Raw genomic sequence first — 20,351 nt, 5'->3', positions numbered from 1 at the left:
ATTATATAATCAGGTCATGGAGTTCAACCCAGCTCTCTCACGTCTGCCTGGTGTGAGAGTGCACTTGGGGAACACAGAATCCTCGGGCTGGGAAATTGAATAGATGACTTACATTTCCCAGCATCCAAACCGTGTGCAATTGCTGAGCACTGTGCTGAGACAGTAGCAACTTGTCACTGACTCCTAACAGCTGGAAATTCCTGATATCTCTGGTAGAAACAGTTGACTAGGCCCAGTAGCTGATGTTAAATTCCCATAGCTGGGAAAAGGGGTATGCTGCTGCACCAGCTGCTCACACTGTCAGCGTGAAGAGCTCTGCTGTGACATTCTGCATCTGGTAAACAGACACGGCATTGAGCTTCCCAGCCTCCTGTATCTGCCCTAACAGCAGGAAAACCACCTGTTGCTTGGTGTATGGCCTAGCTCCCACCCAGGCAGAGTGTTCGCACTCACAGTCAGAGCGGCTCCTTTGATCAGCGTGCAATAGGCGTTGTATTTCCTGCCTGCACTAAAACTAGGTCCAGGACACACACTTGTGAGTCCAGCTTTTACCTGGGCCTACCCTGCATGCAGTGCGGGCTGCACTAGCAGCATATCACCGAATGTAATGATGCTGCACTTTACCATGGTACCATCATTTCTTACTCACTCTCATTACAGCCACCCTCTTGCCACCGTAAAGCAGCCCACCCGGACCTCTCTCTCTAAGGGAAGGAGCTCCCTTCACCCTAACCCTGAACTCTAATTAATATTCTTGCTCAGACTCTCCCCATCACAGTCTGCTCTCAGCTCCTGTCAGCCTCCAGACTCCTGTTCAACTCTCCTCATTCATTTCCTCTCAGCTGGAGACACTATGACAACTTCCTTCCCCCTACCCCCACCCCAACCCCAAACAATTTCATTCATTCGCCATCATTCACCTGGAGCTGGCAGGAACACAGCTCCCCCGAGCACTGCTCGGAGACAGCCAGAGTAGTTGCAGAATGCCTTTGTGCGGGGGAGACAAAAGCACTCTCATCCACCATTCATTCAGCTCCCGGCTGTGTAAGTGCATACTTCCCCCCCCCCCTCCTGCTCTCTACCACTCAATGGCCAGGGTTTAAAATACAGGATACTCTTTTAAAACAAATTTCTTCCCCTTCCCTCCCTCCCCACCAAGTGTGGAATCGGTAGTAAAGAGTCTTTATGGGGAGAAGCAGAAGAGGAGTGTTCCTGTGCAGCAAACAAGGAGGCCAGGAATAGCATGATATGGAGACAGGCATTTCCTAGCTGTAAGAGAATGGAGAAGGCCAGCTTGTAGGGACTCAGCATAAAGAAGGTCCAGCCAGCTGCATTTTGGGCAGGACCTAGGGTGGGGGAAAGGCAGCTGTAAGCCACCATTCTACTTCCCTGAACCTGAGGCTGGCCGAACCAGTTGGACAAGAATGGTCACCTATGGACTGTGACATCTCATGCTCCCAGCTCATCCCAGAGCATTGCCTATGCAGGGGGTGGATGGTGACGAGCTAGATACATTGGCTTTGTGCCACCGTGGCATTCCCCTGAGGGAGGGAGCTCTGTGTGTCCCTGAACAATGCACAGCACATGGCACTGGGAGGGCCAGTATCTGAACCAATGTGTGTTTTTCTCACATTTCTTGGTATTTTTTCCCAAAGCCAAGGACTCTCATTGAGAGCACCCTGCCACCATCCCACCCCATTTATTCCGGCACTGGAAATTAGAAGTTCCAAATAACAGCTAAAGAAATAGTGACATTAAGGGTCTGTCTACACTGCAATTAAACACCTGCAGCTGACCCGTGTCAGCTGAGTTGTGCTTGGGCTGTGGGGCTGTAAAATTGCTGTGCAGAAGTTCAGGTTTGGGCTGAAGCCCTGGCTCTGGGACTCCTGTCTCTCAGCCTGAGCCCAAACATCTAGATATCAATTTTACAATTCCATCACCTGAGCCCAAGTCGGCTGACATGAGCCAGTTACAGGTGTTGAATTACGGTGTAGGCAGATGCTAAAGGAAGAATCATAACTTTTATTAATGGCTCACAGTCCTTCCCCCTGGTTCTCGTTTGCAGTGAGCTATCATGTAAGACCCTAGAAGGCCTTGATGGGCTCCGCCAGCTGATATTTCAAGTCACTTGCAACATGAAGGACGTCGGCAGCTCTATTTGCTCGCAGATGCTTGCAGCGAGATTGGTGAGTGGTTTTTTTTTTTTCTAATGAGAATTGTAGTGAACCTGGGTTATTTTTTGTTTTGTTTTATGTTTTTATGTTTGGGTTTTGGTTATAGCTATAGGAAATGTATACAGCGTATCAGCAGCCGTAGACCAACAACAAAACAAGCAAACACGAATATTGCAAGTTATTTGATTTTGGAAAACAACCAAATTCATAAGCTTGCTTCTCAAACTTGTCTTTGAACCCAACTGCTGGGTAGCGTGATTGTTGTTTCGAATTTGTTGTGCTATTTTTCTGATGTGATTTACAGATACCAAGAAGTTATCTTAGTCTCCAAGAAGCCATCCTAGCAGAACAACAGAAAAGGAGTCAAAATGATGATGTGCAGTATCTAACAGACAAACAAATAGAGCAAATTGTAGAGCAAACCCCTGGAAATGATATCAAAGACTATGAGGACTTACAAGCCGGTATGTCTAGGGAGCCCAGTCATTGCTTTGAAGTTAACGTTCATTGGAATTTACAAATATTAGGAGACTGAAAGTGGCTGCTGTTGAGATTGTTACTGTAAAAGATTGTGAGTCTGTGCAGATCTCTATTCAGGTGATTGGTAACAATCATGGGTAGTGGAATCGGTCTCCAGGAGGTCTCCAGGGCCCTAAAATCTAGTCACATTCCACCTACTGTCATTACTCTCCAAGTGACAATCATTCTGCTGCCTGTCCAGAATAGGATTTTGTGTGCTGCTGGTTTAAAGTACCATCCCTCTGTCTGCCCACCTGCTGTGACATGGTCTCAACCAGTCCTGCAGAAATGAATATTGACATATTTTATTAAAACTGTCTTGAGTTTCAAGTATGAGGGACCAGTCCTGCAATCCTCACCCAAGCAGTACTCCCACCAGTGGGAACTCTGCATCCGCGCGAACGGCAGGATCAGGGTCTGAGTTGGGGTGGGGCAGAGACCTGAAGAAGAGTTTGGTGTAGCCTGAAAGCTTGTATCTTGCCAACAATAAAGATGTATTTGCAGCTGTGTTGTAAGAAATGAGATGTAGTTAGCTGTAGCCTCTGCACGTAAATGCTATATGCTGGTTGTTGATTACACCCTGGCACGTTTCTGGTCTATTTATTGGCTGGATGAAGTGATCAAGGCTTTCTTCCAATCTGCTGTCTGTAGTACGGTTTCATAACACTGGTATCTTGCTCTTTTGTTTTTTTTTTGTTTTTTTTAACAGCCATCAGTTTCCTTATAGAAACAGGAGCATTGCTGCATTTCCCAGACACCAGCCATGGACTGAGAAACCTCTATTTCCTTGATCCAGTCTGGTTATCAGAATGTCTTCAGAGAATATTTAATATTAAAAGCTCAAAATCTGTTGCTAAGAACGGTTTAATCAAAGCAGAGGATTTCCGGATGTTGTTAGTTGGCACAGGGTTTACTGAACAAACAGAAGAACAGTATTTCCAGTTCCTGGCCAAGTTTGAAATTGCACTGCCAGTAGCCAATAACAGGTATGTTGGTAATAACAAAGGCTAAGATTTTGTCATGGTTATTTTTTGTAAAAGTCACACACAGGTCACGGGCAATGAACAAAAATTCACGGAAGCTGTGACCTGTCTATGCCTTTTGTTGCTGCAGCCCCATGGTTTCCCCCCACTACCGTGGTGGCTGGGAGCTGTGGTGTTTCCCCCCATACCCGTCACTGGAAGCCTGAGGAGGCCCCCATGAGGAGGCTGTCGTCTGTTGCTGGAACCCTGCAGGGGGACCCTGAGAAGGCTGTCGCCTGTCACTGGAATGCTGCCAGGGCCCCGCTATCTGCCAGCTCCAGTCCCCTGGCCCCAGAGGCTGAAGCAGAAAATGTCACAGAGGTCTCTGGAAGTCACGGATTCTGTGACATAAATGTAGCCTTAGTAATGATCACTGGTGATGGCTAAGCCAGAGGGAGAGCAAATGGTTATTTAGGTAGTGAATATTAGCCAGCCATGTCACTGGTAGAAGCTTCCATAGTTGTTTGCAGAATTGTTGTAGCTTCATGCATCCCAGGATGTGAGAGAGACAAGGCAGGTGACATAATATCTTTCTGTTGAACCAACTTCCTTTTATGGAAGGAACAAGTTTTCGAGCTACACAGACCTGAAGAAAAGCTCTGTGTAAACCTGAAAGTTTGCACCATCCACCAGCAGAAGATGGTCCAAAAAGAGATACTGCTTCACCCAACTCGTCTCACTATAATTAGTTCCCTTCTCCTCCCCACTATTTTCCTTTCTGTTTGTTGATTATCTGTTGAATTAATAGTTAAGTCATAATCCTGTTGCCTTTCTGGTATAACATTTGCATGTCATTTCCTAGCTCTGCCACTATAGCACTGCTTCATCATTCTAAATCCCTCAGGAATTCTTAATGCTGCCACAAATGCTGCATTCTCAGCACTGTCATTATGACTGTCAGTTACCCAGTCCCGGTTGCCAGCACATTTTCTCCAGCTTAACACAGATAAAGCAGTAATGTTTCTGCTTAATCCTAAATGCCTTCCTGACTCCTTGTCCCTATCTGCCATTTTTCTCAAAGGCAATTACGTTGTCCCTGGCTCAATAGTAAGGAAAGGGTTTGTTATTTTAAACTTTAACTGATCTATTTGAAGCCATCTAAGCTTGGTTACAATATGCCTTCCCACCGTTGATGGAACGTTGCTACAGCTGGTTGCATTAATTTTTGTGCGTGGCAGACCGGAGCAGTTATTTGTGATTAGGCTTTTGCAGTTATTGTCTAGATTGCCTGATAGGGCTTTCCACACCCTGCAACTGGCAGAGAAAGCAGCTGCCAGTTTACATGCTGAGAAGGGTGGAAGGGGATATGTTTCACATATTTTCGAAATTTACATTGGCTGCTGCTCAAACGCTGTGTTGAATCTCCATCTCTATTATAAACCATTCTGTGGTTTTGGTCCAGCAAACATCACTGGCCTTCATATTTCTTACATTCCTAGACACGTTTTTAGATATGCTAAGGCAAATTTATTGGCTGTCACAAGGTGTATCCACTAGTTTTATGGAGCAAGAGCTTTTAGTTTGATATACTCTGCATCTCTGGAATTCAGTCTGCCTAAGATGTATGTAGCTCAGCCTTGTCTTGGTTTTTAAATTAAGGCTGAAAGCCTTACCTTTCTCTTTTCAGTTTACAAATTGAAGAAATGGAGGTTACTGTTTTAAATGCCAAGGGTGTTTTGTAGGATGATTAATTTTGTCATATAAAATGTTATCATGTATTATATGTACAATATACAAAAATATGTCCTTAAAATAATCTGTTTTCTGGTGATGCATGGCTTTTGGAATTGATTATTCTAATACAGACCTTCATAGGACGCTATAGGTTTAACTATGTAAGAGGGATTGTGATCTAGTGGCTAGAGCGTGGGACTTTGACCCAAGATTACCTTGTTGTTTTCCCATCTCTGCCACTGACACTTTGCTACTTTGGTTAATCTTAGTCTTTTTCCTCAATTTACCTTTCCAGGGTATAATAGTGTAGAATTTAAAATTCTGCAAAGGGGTTCTTCTAAGAGCTATTTGTTTATTTAGCCCCCTGAAGTTATATTTTTAGAAAAAATCTTCTCCCTATGAAGCCATAATTTTGCTTCCACATTCAAAGAATGAAAAGAACTTGCACAATGCACAAATGATAGAATTTAGCAAGCTGCTTAGCTACTTGATTGTGACTACAAATTGGATATTTTGGTGTCTAAATCTTGTCATTCATGTGCACAGTTTTACACATACAGTTGACTGTGAATACAAAAGTCCAGGCTGGGCTGAGATCCCTTTAAATTAAATGTGTGGCCGTTAATGTATTTGTTGTAGTAGTAAGTATCTAGTTTGAAAAGCAGTATTATTACTAGGTATCAAAAGCCCATTTTAAAGGATGTTACACACAATTTGCTTCTTTGAGGACTGTTGCTAGAGCAGTCATTGAAAACTGTAAATTACCTAAATAATAGTTTGTGCATGAATTTCTCTTGCAAATCAACAGCCTCTCATTTTGCTTTTCAAAATAGGAGTGTTCTCCTACCACATCTTAGCTTCTCAAATACTGTGCAATAGGACATATCCATATTCTTTGCTTAGCAACACATTTACAGTAGCTTTATGGAAACTAAAAGCTTTCTTTTCTACTGTGACTCTAATATGGGTCTGACACAGAAACAACCCAGCCCTTTTCTGTGGCTCTCGTGGCATGGAGTAGGTGGATTTCTGTCATAACTGGCCAACTGATAATTTCCCCAGAGAAAGGTTCTCCCAGCTAGCGAGCTGGCTACTGTACCAGCTGCTTGCCTCCCCTACCTCAGAGAGGAAAGGAGTTTGTCCAGGGCATGTAGGGGATAGGACAGAACTATACTCAGCCAATTCTCAGCTGCATTATAATCCTTTAGGGGCCATATAGTAGAGGGATAAACTATACTAACCCGTAGGCTGCACTAATGCATGGGGTGGGGAGGGGCAACACAGCCTGGCCCTCGCAATTAGGGAATTGTAACTGTGGACTCTCTGATACCTCTCATCTGTGCTGAATGAAGCTCAGCTGTAGTAAACAACTGCCCCTAGGTTTTTATATTCAAAGATTCCTACAGGATTGGAGCTGTAGTTCTCTGCCATCAGGACAGCATCTTCACATGTGTCAGCCTGAATGAGTCCAAAAGTCACTTCAGAATTTAATGGAAACCAAATACCATTCTAGTGACTATATCATATTGGTATGCAGTTAATTTTTGTTTATGCAAATGTTCTCCCCTTCATGTTGATATTATCCTCTCCACTAGATCTTACTATGTTGTGCACAATGCCTGTTCTTCACTTGCTGATTTCCATACCATACACTAAGCATAGTCCTCAAAGTAGTAGCTCTCTGCCCCTTCTTCATACGTTGCTGCGATATCAGAAAGTTTTTTATATGCAGTAGGCTGTGCTATTAAAATGCTCTGTGGAGACTGAAACTGAGTTATTACACAGTACAAGGTATTTGCTGTTGTAAAGCTGTTATTGAAGATTTGAACTGTCATATTTGATTTGTTTCAGCTACCTCCTACCTCATCTCCTCCCAGCCAAACCAGCATTAGATATCCATGGCTTATGCCACCATTCCACAAACACAGTCCAAAGAGTGTTCAAGATGAGTTTTGTCCCAGTTGGCTTTTGGCAAAGGTTCATAGCTCGGATGTTAATTAGTCTTGCAGAGATGGATCTCCAGGTAGGTTACTATATTCACAAAATAGAAAGTGAAAACAATAAAAGATGCCATTTAATAAAAACATAAATACCACTTGGAGTTCATTCACAAATACTCTTTGACCACATTCTGCTTGCTTTACTCATGTGAGAAATCTCATTGACTTCAACAGTACTGTTCATGTGAGTAAGGTGAGCAGGAAATGTCCTACTGAAATTTGATTCCATTTTTATACAATTAAGCATTGTTTAGAGTCAATATAGCCCAAAGTTTATTCCTCTCTCCCCCATACAAGGTGGCTTATTTTGCAATTTCAGTGCCTCCAAAATCTTCTGATTGCTTGTAATCATTTAGGGTCTGTCTGTATTGCAGTTGCTGGGTGCTAGCTTTAATCTGGCTAACTCAGGTCCCACCGGAGCAGTGAAGGTATGGCAGAATGCACTTCAGCACAGAATCCTGGGTAATTACTCACAAGTCTACCTGCCCTGATGTTTGCACTGCGCAGCTTCACTGCTTTGGGACCTGAGCTAGCTAGATTACGGCTAGTCTCTGGGATGTGTGTGCGAGCTGCAGTCACACCCTGGGATTGCAGTGTAGACATAACCTTATAGTCCTGTCCTGCAACCCTTGCTAATGTAAAGGTTCATTTGGGCCAGAATCTGCTCTCATTCGATGTCAGTACAAATCTAGAGGAACTCCACTTAAGCCAGTATTGTAACTCCAGATTTATGCAGGTTTAACTAAGAGGAGAATTGGGACCATTGTCTTCAATCTAATTACTTGTGTGAGCAGAGTTACAGGACAGGGCGTTAAGAGAAAAAGTGATGAGCCTGGTCATAAAAATAGCGTTTGCATGGTTGGTTAAAGCTATTAATGTTGTTGCAGGTGGTGGCACAAGTTAATGTGGCAGCATCTCTCCAGTGATAACCTGGAAGCTCCACTGGAAACCATTATAATTACCAATTAACTCTACCCTGCCACTTCTTAAAACTGCTCACTTAACTTGTATCAGCTTGTCAATACTATAGGACCTAAAGAAAAAGTATTAGTCATATTTGGAGATGCTCCAATTCCAAGGCTTCTCAAAATGTTAGGAATGTCCATTTTTTTACAGGTTATATTTCTTTTAATATTGTAAAAATCTCTCATGGCAGCATTTCTTATTATATCCCATTGGGCAAGAAGTAAATCTTAAGCATCTCACTAGTGCCCATATCCAGTACCCACTGATGTCAAAGAGAAGGATCACATTGACTTAGCTGGGCATCAGTTCAAGCAGCAGATGGGTAGGCCTATGAGTGATGATCATGTTGAATTCTCAACATACTATTTTTAAACAGCATAGAGAAAAGTCATTTTCCACCTATTGAAAGAGCTTCCCAAATATTGACACAGGTGATTTACTGGCTCAGTGCACTGGAGTCAGATAATTGTTTGCTCACCCAGTAAACGGGTGTTTTCTTATTTGTATTTGCAAATACAAAATCCATTTTAATTATTGCGCAGGAGGGCAGTTCACTGGTGTGAGGGCATTCCGCTATACGTGATCTGGAAGTCTTGTTCAGCTGCTGACATAGTCATGACTGTATTTATTTTAATCTCCTCACAAGCTGTTTTACAAGTCATGGGCACTTTAATTACAACAATAATGGAAAATATCCAAGATGGCCAGAGAGAGAAGGGTCAGCCCTGTTTCCTTGATTAAAGGGAATCCCCATGTGAGACATCTCGGTATTGAATTCTTGTGTCACGCTGCTCATTTCAGCTCTTTGAGAACAAGAAGAACACCAAGAGCAGGAACAAAAATGTGACCATCTACAGCTTTACAGGCACTCAAAGAAACCGCTGCAGCACATTCCGAGTCAAGAGAACTCATACAGTCTACTGGCAGGAAGGTCTGTTTGTCACCTTTGATGGAGGCTACCTCAGGTAATCTGTGCTCACCTGTAGCCTACTTCATACAATTTCATACTAAATGGACACTAACAGACCTGACCCAAATATTACACATTCACTAATTTCAATTGAAGAGGAGGCTTTTTTATATATAAGCAAAGCTCAACAGTGATGGATCAGTCTTTGTTTGCCAATTATGAATATATCACTTATTGTTTCTTACAGATATTGTTGCAGCTACAAATATAAAGACCTCCAAAAAATGTAAAGTAATGTTTGGAGCAGAACTATTTGCCTGTGGAAAATCTTGCATTTTCACATGCAAACAAGTGTTTAGATGAACAGATCTCTGCACAGTGCTCTTGAAAGTCTCTGCCATGTGGCTGCAATTCACACCCGCACAGGGGGCTTTTCTTTTCTATGCTACTTAAACCCTGGGGCTTTGCTTGCTGATGGGGACATGTGAGATGTGGTGGAGCTGGACCAGTGCAAAGCCTTCCATTGGGTGAAGCAAAACAGCTGCATTTATTCTTACAAAGATGCAGTGGCCAGGAGTCTGGGTATTGGGCATGTGGACACTGTTCCACCCACTAGGATAGATTAGCAGCCGTGGAGTTTTGACCTACAGCCTCTTCCTCCTTACTTTAGGTGCCCTCATTACTGTAGTATCTGAGCACCTCACGATCTTAGTGTATTTCTCCTCACAGCAGCCCTTGCAAATAGGGAAGTGCTGTTCCCATTTTACAGATGGGGAACTGAGACACAGAAAGGCTAACACCTAGATCCTCAAAAGGACTTAGGTGCCTAATTCCTGGGCTGAGTGACTCTCTTTCCAGGAGGTCTGTGGCAGAAAAGGGACTTAAACTCAGGTCTCCCTAGTTCTCTGCTGGTACCAAACCACTGGACTATCTTTCCTCTCTCTTGGGTTTGGCGGATGTGTACCATCTACCTATCCATATTCTATTCTCACACAAAGCCCATTTACTCAGGCTTTGTTGGGGCAGAAGGATGGTCAGCTCTTTGCATAAAATTACCCAGTTTGCACAAGAGCCCGTCTCTGTACACAAATATCCGGGGCTATACACAAAAGGATATATCCACATATTTTGCAAGCATGTTTTTGAAGCTTCTTTGAAAATATGGTCCTTAGAGTTTTAGTGTTGGGTTTTAAGACTCTTAACCCTTCAGCACTTTATTTATTGCTTCCAGTATAATCTATACCATCCTCTCTTTACTCAGACTAAGACCTTCTTTACCATGTGTACTTTGTAAGCATCCAACTTTTGCTTATTTCTGTGCAAGAATGCTCTCTCCAAAGACATTTTCATGATAGATTCAGTTTGGGGATCATATGTATATGTAATTGAAGACACTTTCCTTTTAAATACTTGTTAATTACTTACGGTTTTGTGGCTCTGCTTATCAATGAATGATTTTGCTAAAGAAAAACTGTTCACATTTGTGCTTTACAAATGCCTTATTTGCGTGTTTCATGCTCTCCATTACTTAGTGTTGAATCTTCTGATGTGAACTGGAAAAAGAAAAAAAGTGGTGGAATTAAAATCATTTGCCAATCAGAAGCGAGAGATTTTTCAGCCATGGCTTTCATCACAGATCATGTCAACTCCTTGATAGATCAATGGTTTCCAGGTAAGAAGAACTGTAGCATTCTGTACATTGTTATATCTCAACCCACTCTTTTTTGGAAATTATTCCTTGATGGTGCTGTCAGTGTACACAATGTTATGCAATAGATGAAGAGTGCGAAAAACTCCTCAGAATAGATCCCTGCTCCAAGGATTTTACAACAGCAGATTTAATGCAATATAATACAAATCTTTACTGACACCACATGGTGTGAGCATTGTATCTAGAGTTCTCAATCCCTCAAAATCCTAACAGCAAACACAAATTAGATGTTGTGGTGCAAACAGGGTCCAAACCTTCTCCTGCAGAAGTCAGTGACCAGATCCTCCACTGAATTTAGTGGAAGCAGTGTCAGGTCCATGCTGCTTAGGTAAGTTAAATCAGTGTGTCTGAGCCCCGTATGCTAGTTTTATAGTAGTGTAACTCTGTTGACTTTAATGGAGTTACTCCTGATTTACACCGTAAAGGAAATCAGAATCAGGCCCACTGTCTTCCCAAGTGATGTTTGTAACCCACAAATTGATTTTGATTAAAAAATGATATGCGGTATTCCAGGTCACAGCATGCTGCTTTAGGGATAGGTGTTGGCATGTATTGATCTGAGATCTTCATCAGAAAATAGTGCTGCGAGCTGTCATAGATCAGCTCTGCTTTTCTGTTTTATCTGAGATCACTCTGAAAAAGAAAAAAATATGACTTTCATTTGAGTTTGGATTGGTATTTCTTTTAATCATTGAAGACTGAGCAGAGCAATAATCCCAAAGAAGCATATTTGGACATGGAGTGATGATTAGCAATATAGATACAAGTGAAGGATGCCAGCCAATGGGTCATTTGTGTAAAAAGACAAACCAATAGTCCATCCAGCAAGAATTGTTGACCTGTTTCTAAAACTTACAATGCACATGTCTAGTGTCCCTGTCCTGTGCCTCTAGTTGTCTAAGGAGGAATTCTTATATTTCCTTTTCACACGTAGCTACAGAACTATATATACTAATAATTTCCCCTGTTCTACTGTTTAAATAGGAATATATAATAATATAGCAAATGAAACAATGACTTCACACTCCTGTGGCTCTTTTGGATAATGTTGATTGCTAATTTGGCTCCTGAACCACTGAGGTCTGAGTATCACTGCCTCAGATTGTGACTGGTCACAACCCTCTCACTCACAGGTTCAGAAACCCCGCTCTAAAGTAACGTTTACGATAGATTCTGTCAAACGAAAGACCACTTTGGGCCATGGCCCCTGGATGCTGTGTCTCTGATTCCTTATCTGCTTGATTCTGGCTAAAGCAGTGTCAGAAAGAGGAAGGAGCTCTGCCAGTTTTCTCTCCCTCTCTGTTTTAAAGGGACAGACATACTTGTGCCTTTCTATTCGTTGCAGTGGACTCCATCTTTCTGAAATGTAGCTAACCAAAGCCATGGAGAATTGCTTCATAAGAAGGCTTTTCCTATTCATGAACTTTTCAATTTCTATTGTGCTGAAAAATTATTACTTGCACACCCTGCATGTTACTTATTCCTGATACCTAAATGAAAAACTGCGAGGGCTCTTGAGTTATCTCAACAATTCTGAGTATGTATCTATCCAACCCTGTCCTTGCTGCCTTTGTGTATTTGGCAAATAGCTAGCTTTTATCACAGTTGATAAACTAGAGGAGCCACTATCAACAGTTTTGAAAGCATGGGAGTCAAGTGAGGGATTACATGAGACTTACATGGGACTTCTCAAGCACTGATTTCATGCAGAAGAGGTAAACATTTGAATGCATTGGACTTTGCTGTTCAATATCACTTTTTTAAACATTATTTTTAGCACTGACGGCCACAGAGAGTGATGGGACTTTGCTAATGGAACAGTATGTCCCATGCCACATCTGTGCAACTTCTAGGACACAGGAGAATGAGCCGCCTGATAAACCGGAAGATGAGCAATACTTTAACATGGAGGATTGTGTTCTGACTGCTATAGAACTGGATTGTATCACATGTCCTAGTCATCCTAACATCCCAGTTCCTCTACAAGAGCTGGTCCCAGAGCTCTTCATGACAGATTTTCCTGCCAGGTAATGTTACTTGACAGTCATTGACTGGATTTCAAAATTTCTATGAATAATTCAGTTTCCATTTCTTCTAGTTCACTACCACTGGAGGTCCATATTGACCCTTGATGTGAAGACAAATTCATCTACCCATGACTTCCAGCCATGTCATTGTATCCTAACCTATATCCACCTACATAGTCATTACATTTGCTTACACAGTCACAGTGTACTTTCAGTATGTGACTCATTTCCTTGTAAAGTCTCCTGAGATTCCTGTGGTACGATGTGAAAGTCACTTTTTAAAAAGTGACCCTGTTCTCTACTGTCCCTGGTAACATATCCTGGACAGGGGTTGGTGCAGTAGGTCTCTTTCAGGAGATTTTTAATAGGGCACTAACAATGCTAGAGTGCTGCAAAGTGCCCATCCAGATCTGCATTTGAATGTCCATATGATTTGGGGATGTTTTGATTTGGGGATCAGCCACAGTGTTCAGACTTGGATTCAAATTTGGATTTGTTCAGAGCTGGGCTTTTTAATTTGGAAGCGGGTTACTGTAATGGGTTAACTTCAACCTCTAGCCCTTACACAGCCTATCTACAATGAATTTTTTCAGACCCTTCCCAGTGAACAATTACAAACATCCCTTCATGGTGACACTTGCTCAGTTTACAGTTTCTGCGCTTGTGAGATGATATAAGACATGCAGCGTCAGCAGCAGATTCAGGGGCTTTGGCTGCAAATCAGAGAGACTTTTCCTCCTCTGCAGGAAGCCTTGTACTCTATAAAAGGCTGTGCTGCCACAGACAGAAACTTTAAACTATTTCACTACTTTTCTAGGAGGATTGAATCCTGTATCCTGTAATTGGTTTGGATAGCAGTTTCCTTCCTTGAGAAAATTAAAGCACTTTTGCTGTCGAAAGCATATTTGACCCAGCAGAAAGTGGGCATCAAATCAAATCTACTCAAGGAAGTGATGATATTTCCTGAAGTTTACACAGAGACCAAAATCCTAGACCTTGGTCCCTTAGAAGCTATTCTAGGTTACTTTTCCCATTTCTTCAGGAAAACTTTAATCCTCTGAGTAATGGAGCCTATTCCACAGTGACTAATGCATTTTACAAACCTAATAATGAATGAGGCTGGGAGAACTGATGCTTTAAGAAAAGAGAAGAACACTGGCACATTTTTTTTTCCTTATGCCCCTTAAGTGAATCTGAACGATTTGGTAAAGGCCTTTATCTCCTTCATATATGTCCTGTGGTTTCTGATTTATTGTTTCTTCCCAATTCCTCTGCTGTTTCTACCCAACCACAAATCTAAATCTTTAGCCTTTTCCTCATGCTTTTCACGCCCTCTGAACCAAACCCTAACCCATTCCTACTCACTCCCTGTGTTGGGGCATTGAAGGCAGGAAAGAAAATCTCCCAAAGGATTAGAGAGTAGGCAAGTTTCTCTCCCAGGCTTGTCAGGGAAGTCACCAGGAAAGTGTGGGGTTGGATCAAAAGGTCTAGCAGGTCCAAGTTAGGGACTAGATAAGCATTCCATATGGAGGATGATTTTCTATAAATGCATGTCTGTCTGCCCGTCTGACAGACCTTTCTTTTGGACTCAAAGGCCATTCCAGGTTGTACACTAATTTTTAACCAGTGTTTGATGCATTGTGTACCAAAGCACATACAAGAAAAGGAGGGCTTGCCCCAACCTACTACACAGTCAGTGGGCAGGCTGAAGGAACCCATTTCATTATGATTTTGATTTTTGAGGCCCTCTCAATAATGAACGAATTTAGGTTTCCATATGCTGTGAGATGAAGTGTTTATTTTTCTTGATGTATCCAGTAAAGGAGCTGGGCGCCTGACTCACTCACAAGAACCCGTTTCATTGACAATACTGTGGTCGAGACACTCTCAGGAGGCCATTTTGTGTCCAGTCTGGCATACATGACCTTGGATGTCTTCATCAAGGCTATTATATGCTTTATAAGGAGGGCGGGGGGAGGAGCCACAATCTAGGAACAGACTTAAGGGAAGAGTAGACATTTTTATTCCCATGCTTAGTTTAAATCGATAAGAGTTCCATGTAACTAATATTCTATCTTTTGCATTGCACCTGTTGTGTAATATTTGCTTTTGGTTCATGCAGCTCAGTTTTGGGTATAAGTGAACACACCTATTGAAAGCAATTTGAGCCAGAGCCATGAAGTTTCACCTGGATTTGATGTGAAACCTCTAACCAGCCCTTGAAATGTTTTCACTGACTCTTTTTTTGATGAAATTGGGCTGAATTTTGCCTTTTCATCAAGCCTGTAAGCAGCTGTCAGTTACCTGGTCCCAGTGCAAACACTTTGCATGGCTCTGATGATAAATGACCCCATATGTGTGATATGTATAAGATGGGCACACAGTGGGCTCCAGAGGGTAAAGAATCCACTCTTAGTAATTAGAGTATAAAATGTCTGGGGGTCCTTCATAAGGACATCTGGGCACTTAGACAGCAGTCCTGTGTCCTTTACAGCTCATGCTGTCTGTATGACTCAGTTCTTTCTATTGGTCACATAGGCGCTAACTTTTCCCGGCGCCCGTGGGTGCTCGTGCCCCCCCTGGCTCCACCCCAACTCCACCCATGCCCCGCCCCTGCCTACCCCAACTCTGTCCCCTCCCTGCCCCATTGGACTTCTTTCCCAAATCCCTGCCCTGGCCCCGCCTCTTCCCCAAGCACGCTGCCTTCCCTTTCCTCCCCCCTCCCTCCCAGCGCTTGCTGCTGCGAAACAGCTGTTTTGCAACAGGAAGCGCTGGGAGCTAGGGAGAGAAGTGACGCACTCGGGGGAGGAGGCGGAGGCAAAGCAGAGGCGGAGGTGAGCTGGGGTGAGGAGCTGCCAGTGGGTGCAGAGCACCCACCAATTTTTCCCTGTGGGTGCTCCAGGGCTGGAGCACCCACGGAGCTGGTGCCTATGATTAGGCATGGTATAGAGCTCTGAGGGCTCTAACCAGCTGCTCCCTGAGCTCCCAACATAACAGCAGGGGTTCCTTTCTCCAGGTAGTTTTAATGGGTCATTCTGGATAAACTCACCATCACTGGGGCACGTGGGCCATCATCAGGGGTGTCATTTGTTAGAGTTTTATTTGACTAATACAACAAGGAAAGTGGAAATGTTTGATGTCAGAGTGGCTGTAAAAGCTGTCTCAGGAAGGGTGGGAAAATGATGAATTGCAGTCTGGTAACAGCAGGCTGGTTAGAATAATCAGATTTCAGAGCACAGGCCAGTCCTGCTCTAAGGCAAAGGAAGTAAAAACGTATTAAACTGACCACACATTGTCCATATCAGCTGGATTGACATCATCAGCCTAGAAACAGAGCTTGGCATCTTGATGCCTTTCAGGATCTTGTTGGTTTCCAATGAGATATGTTCAACTCAGGGGACAGCCCATTTTGCAGGTTTGCCCACGTCGCTCTTCCTGTGAGGAAAAGGTGCAATGTGTACTGGCATGCAAAATATCTAAGGACAATGAAGCCACTTTTACAGTCTCGTCTTCTCAGTGGAAATCTTTTATTGAGATGAAAATCTTTTATAAATTGTGAAAAAAATCAGATTAAATGTACAAATGACAGTTCCTTTAAACATTTTTTTTTAACATTTTTGGCAGACTATTTCTGGAAAATAGTAAACTAGAATACAGTGAAAATGAAAACAATGTTCTTGGCCAGGGTGGAAGTGGAACCATTATATATCAGGCAAAATACCAAGGAAAACCGGTGGCAGTGAAGAGATATCAGATTAAGAAATGCAAGAGTTCTCCTAATTCGGCTACAGGTACAGTGCACAGAATGCATTGGGGGGGATGTATGTTTTTAAATCTGCTCTGTCTGCAGTGAGTTTACGAGTTATGATTGAATCATCTTCAGTCTGCTAAGGGCTGGCAGCACCTATTTAAATACATCTTCCCAATATACAGCAAAACTTGTAAGGGAAGGAAGATTGATGTATTTGAAAAAAAGCCTTTTTGGGTACATCTCTGCAGCAAAAAACAACAACAAGCCAATAGCAGCAAATCTCGGAGTTCGGGTCAGTTGACTTGGAGTCACGAAGCTTTCGTTAGGAGACCAATAATAGCAGTGTAGGTGTTCCTGCTTGGGCCAGAGCCTGGTCTCTGAAACCTGGGGAGAGGGGAGGGCCTGAGAGCCTAGGCTCCAGCCTGAGCCTGAATGCCTACACTGTGATTTCTAGCCCAAGCGTAAGCCTGAGTCAGTTGACACGGACTCTGAGACATGCTGCTACAGGGGTTTTGTGCAGTGTAGGCCTCGCCTATGAAAACACGCATAAGAAATGGAGAACTGAAACCAGCTGGTGGTCATTAGCACACAATGCACTTCCGCACTGGGGGTTCGAGGTGGATTCTCCGATTTGATGTGAAACCTCACGTGCTGGTCAGCAGGGGGCTGGGAGCTCTGACAAGGCAGAGCCTCAGTTTGGAGGGGAAGACAAAATCTCCCTGCTTCCATCCCCCTCATGACTCTCATAACCTGAATCATCTGGCTGTAGAGAGGTGGTTGCATGGACAAGGCACTTGACTGGGATTCCGGAGATCTGGGTTCAGTTTCCAGCTGTGACCTTGGCCAAGTCACTTAATCAAGCTGTACCTCAGTTCTCCACCTGTAAAATGGGAATGACGATACTTCCTATGTCTTTTCTACTTAGACTGTCAGCTTTTTGGGGCAGGGACTGTCTCTCATGTCTGTACAGCACCTAGCACTCGGCTTAATTGGGACCTCCACCATAATACAAATATTACTACTACTACTAACTCAGTCATCGTACCTTCTGAAAGCCGGGTCTTGTCTGAGGTGCTCCCTTCACTGGGACTGATAGTGAGTCCTAGAAGTTAAACACAGGAAAAGTCATTAGATCATTCGGTCAATCCCATGGGGGCTAGTATGGTGAGTCTACCAGTATTTTGGCCAGTTTAGTTTTAGATCACAAGTCATGGGGCTTTCCTCATTGCCTTGGGGAGGCTATTCCACAGCCTCGAAGACTGGAAGAGAGCACCTCGCTGTGCTCACTTCTGGTTCTAAGGGGGACACATACAGTGCCTCCATGAGCTGTGGAGAAGCACAGCTACTGCACCAATGGCACGCGCCCTTTGGAAAGGCAAGCGCTAGCAGCAAGGCTAGCCATGAATGGCCTCCTCTCTCCCTTAGCACGAGGACTGTCTTGTGCATGACTCCTGTGCGGGGGTTGCAGTCAGAATGGGCCTTGCCCTTGAAGTTTTATATCATAGTAACGTGCTGCTTATTTATTTCTGACTCCCTGCTCTAAAGAGTATAGGGAAGGGTTTTCAAAAGCACTTACGTTGTAGAAGAACACAAGTGCCACCGACTTTCAGTGGGTCTTACACTCCTAAGTCAAAAAATCCCGCCCCCAGTTGCTTCCTAATGCACTCGTGTAGCTCCCACTGACAGTAGCAATAATGCCTATTAGCAGCTCATGCTAAGGAGGGAATGGCTCAAAGCACCAGAGTCAGAATAAGCAAGGATATTGTTTCCTACAATAGTTTTCGCAGCTCTTAGAATCCTATAAACAATTTTAGCTTTCAAAGGAAACCGCTAACGCCGCATTGCTCGGTTCACGTATTGCAATGCCATGTGCTGAAGTGAAAAGAGGCCTGTGTGTTTTGCTAGATACCATGCTGAAGCATTTGCGAGCTATGGACGCCATGAAGAACTTCTCAGAGTTCCGTCAGGAAGCCAGTATGCTCCACTCCTTGCAACACCCCTGCATCGTTTCCTTGATTGGGATTAGCATCCATCCTCTTTGCTTTGCCTTAGAGTTGGCCCCCTTGGGCAGCCTCACGACTGTGTTATCTGGAAAGTCCAAAGGTAACGCCCCAAACCTGCTCCCTGAAAATAATGAAATCCCCATATGAGCAAATGGCCTGGAACACTGCAGCTATTTTTTGAGCCGTAGAAGGAAATAATGTTTTTTCCAAGTTCGGTGGGCAGTGATGGAATTTCTCTCAAGTTGGGACTTTGGTGGCGTCTAATGAAAACTGCCAATAAGGCTGAGCTTTTCAAAACTATGTAAGAAATTTGTATGCCCAGTTCCCCTTAAAATTAATGGGAATTGGGTATACAAATCTCATTTTAATTCTGCATGTGCAATTTCCCCCCTGCAAATCAGATATTTAGAGATCTAAATGCTATCCTATGTACCTGTAATTTTGCCGCTGTTAAATTAATAGTGTAAAATCCGGAACTGGGATGAGGCCCCTTTAATAACTTAGCCCTGTCTGCATATAAGCACTTTGTCTAGTTTCAGCCCAACATTAATTTTTATGGGAGCATTATGAACCACTGAAATAAAGGGGTTAAAAAAACCTGACAAAGTTCTGTCTAAAGTAATGTGAATGTTGCCCCTTCAGATCATCCCATTCAGAGTGACATTTTAACAGGTAGGTTGTTTACACTAGGTCAGATTAAAATGACAAGAACTGTCATCCTTATGAAAGTTTGCTCTACTGAACACAGCATTTTTCCTTTATAACAGGGGCTTCCTTTGTGCCACTGGGGCATATGCTAACCCAGAAAATAGCATATCAGATTGCAATGGGCCTTGCCTACCTGCATAAGAAGAACATCATATTCTGTGACCTAAAGTCAGATAATATTTTAGTGTGGTCCCTGGATATTAAAGAGCATGTCAACATCAAACTGTCGGACTATGGAATTTCTCGGCAGTCATTCCATGAAGGAGCTCTTGGAGTGGAAGGCACTCCTGGATACCAAGCCCCAGAGATTAGGCCTCGAATAGTTTACGATGAAAAGGTAACTACGAAATTTCCATTGAAGTGGCACAATTCTCATCTATAATCCAATGAAAAGATGCTCATCAAGGCCCTTCATGGAGTTTTATCACATGCTGACTAAAGCCAAGGTTTTCAAAAGTGGGTGCCTAAAGTGTGCTCCTGAATACATATTTAGGCACCTAGGTAAAAAGCTTGATTTTCAGAGGTGCCCAACAACAAATTCTCTTTAGTGGGAGCTGCAGGTACTCAGCACCTCTGAAAAATCAGATCATTATTTAGGTGCCTAACTATGGATTTAGGAATCTTAACTTGAGGCAGCCACTTTTGCAAAGAGGCCCGATTAAATGGATTCACTGATGAAGAAACGAAGTGTGTCGTTGTGTTAGCTGTCCTCAAGATATGAGCGCGGCACATGCAAACTGGACTCCTTATTCATAATACTGATTGCAGCTAGATTGGAAATGTCTGTATGTGCCATGGAAGATTACTTGCTGGGAAAAAGGTGATTTGGATTGTTCGTTTAGGTCCATTCATTCTTTCTAGAAGAAATTAACCCCATGCATAGGAG

At 43.1% G+C, this 20,351-nt stretch overlaps 1 protein-coding gene across 5 annotated transcripts in view; it reads left to right on the top strand.

Moving 5' to 3' along the window:
- Positions 1 to 20,351, top strand: part of LRRK1 (leucine rich repeat kinase 1) — a 111,450-nt gene that overhangs the window by 75,020 nt on the left and 16,079 nt on the right. For all 5 annotated transcript variants that reach the window (XM_030577923.1, XM_030577919.1, XM_030577922.1 and 2 more), the window contains 10 exons: positions 2,066 to 2,186; positions 2,479 to 2,638; positions 3,403 to 3,679; positions 7,241 to 7,412; positions 9,157 to 9,320; positions 10,798 to 10,937; positions 12,754 to 13,003; positions 16,628 to 16,794; positions 18,660 to 18,857; positions 19,525 to 19,802. In XM_030577923.1, the coding sequence (XP_030433783.1) occupies positions 2,066 to 2,186; positions 2,479 to 2,638; positions 3,403 to 3,679; positions 7,241 to 7,412; positions 9,157 to 9,320; positions 10,798 to 10,937; positions 12,754 to 13,003; positions 16,628 to 16,794; positions 18,660 to 18,857; positions 19,525 to 19,802 (1,927 nt within the window). The remainder of the gene's footprint in view (positions 1 to 2,065; positions 2,187 to 2,478; positions 2,639 to 3,402; positions 3,680 to 7,240; positions 7,413 to 9,156; positions 9,321 to 10,797; positions 10,938 to 12,753; positions 13,004 to 16,627; positions 16,795 to 18,659; positions 18,858 to 19,524; positions 19,803 to 20,351) is intronic.

Source organism: Gopherus evgoodei, chromosome 10 (genome assembly GCF_007399415.2).
Source record: "Gopherus evgoodei ecotype Sinaloan lineage chromosome 10, rGopEvg1_v1.p, whole genome shotgun sequence".
In the NCBI taxonomy this organism is placed as follows: Eukaryota; Metazoa; Chordata; order Testudines; family Testudinidae; genus Gopherus; species Gopherus evgoodei.
This window is presented reverse-complemented; position numbering and strand designations above follow the sequence as displayed.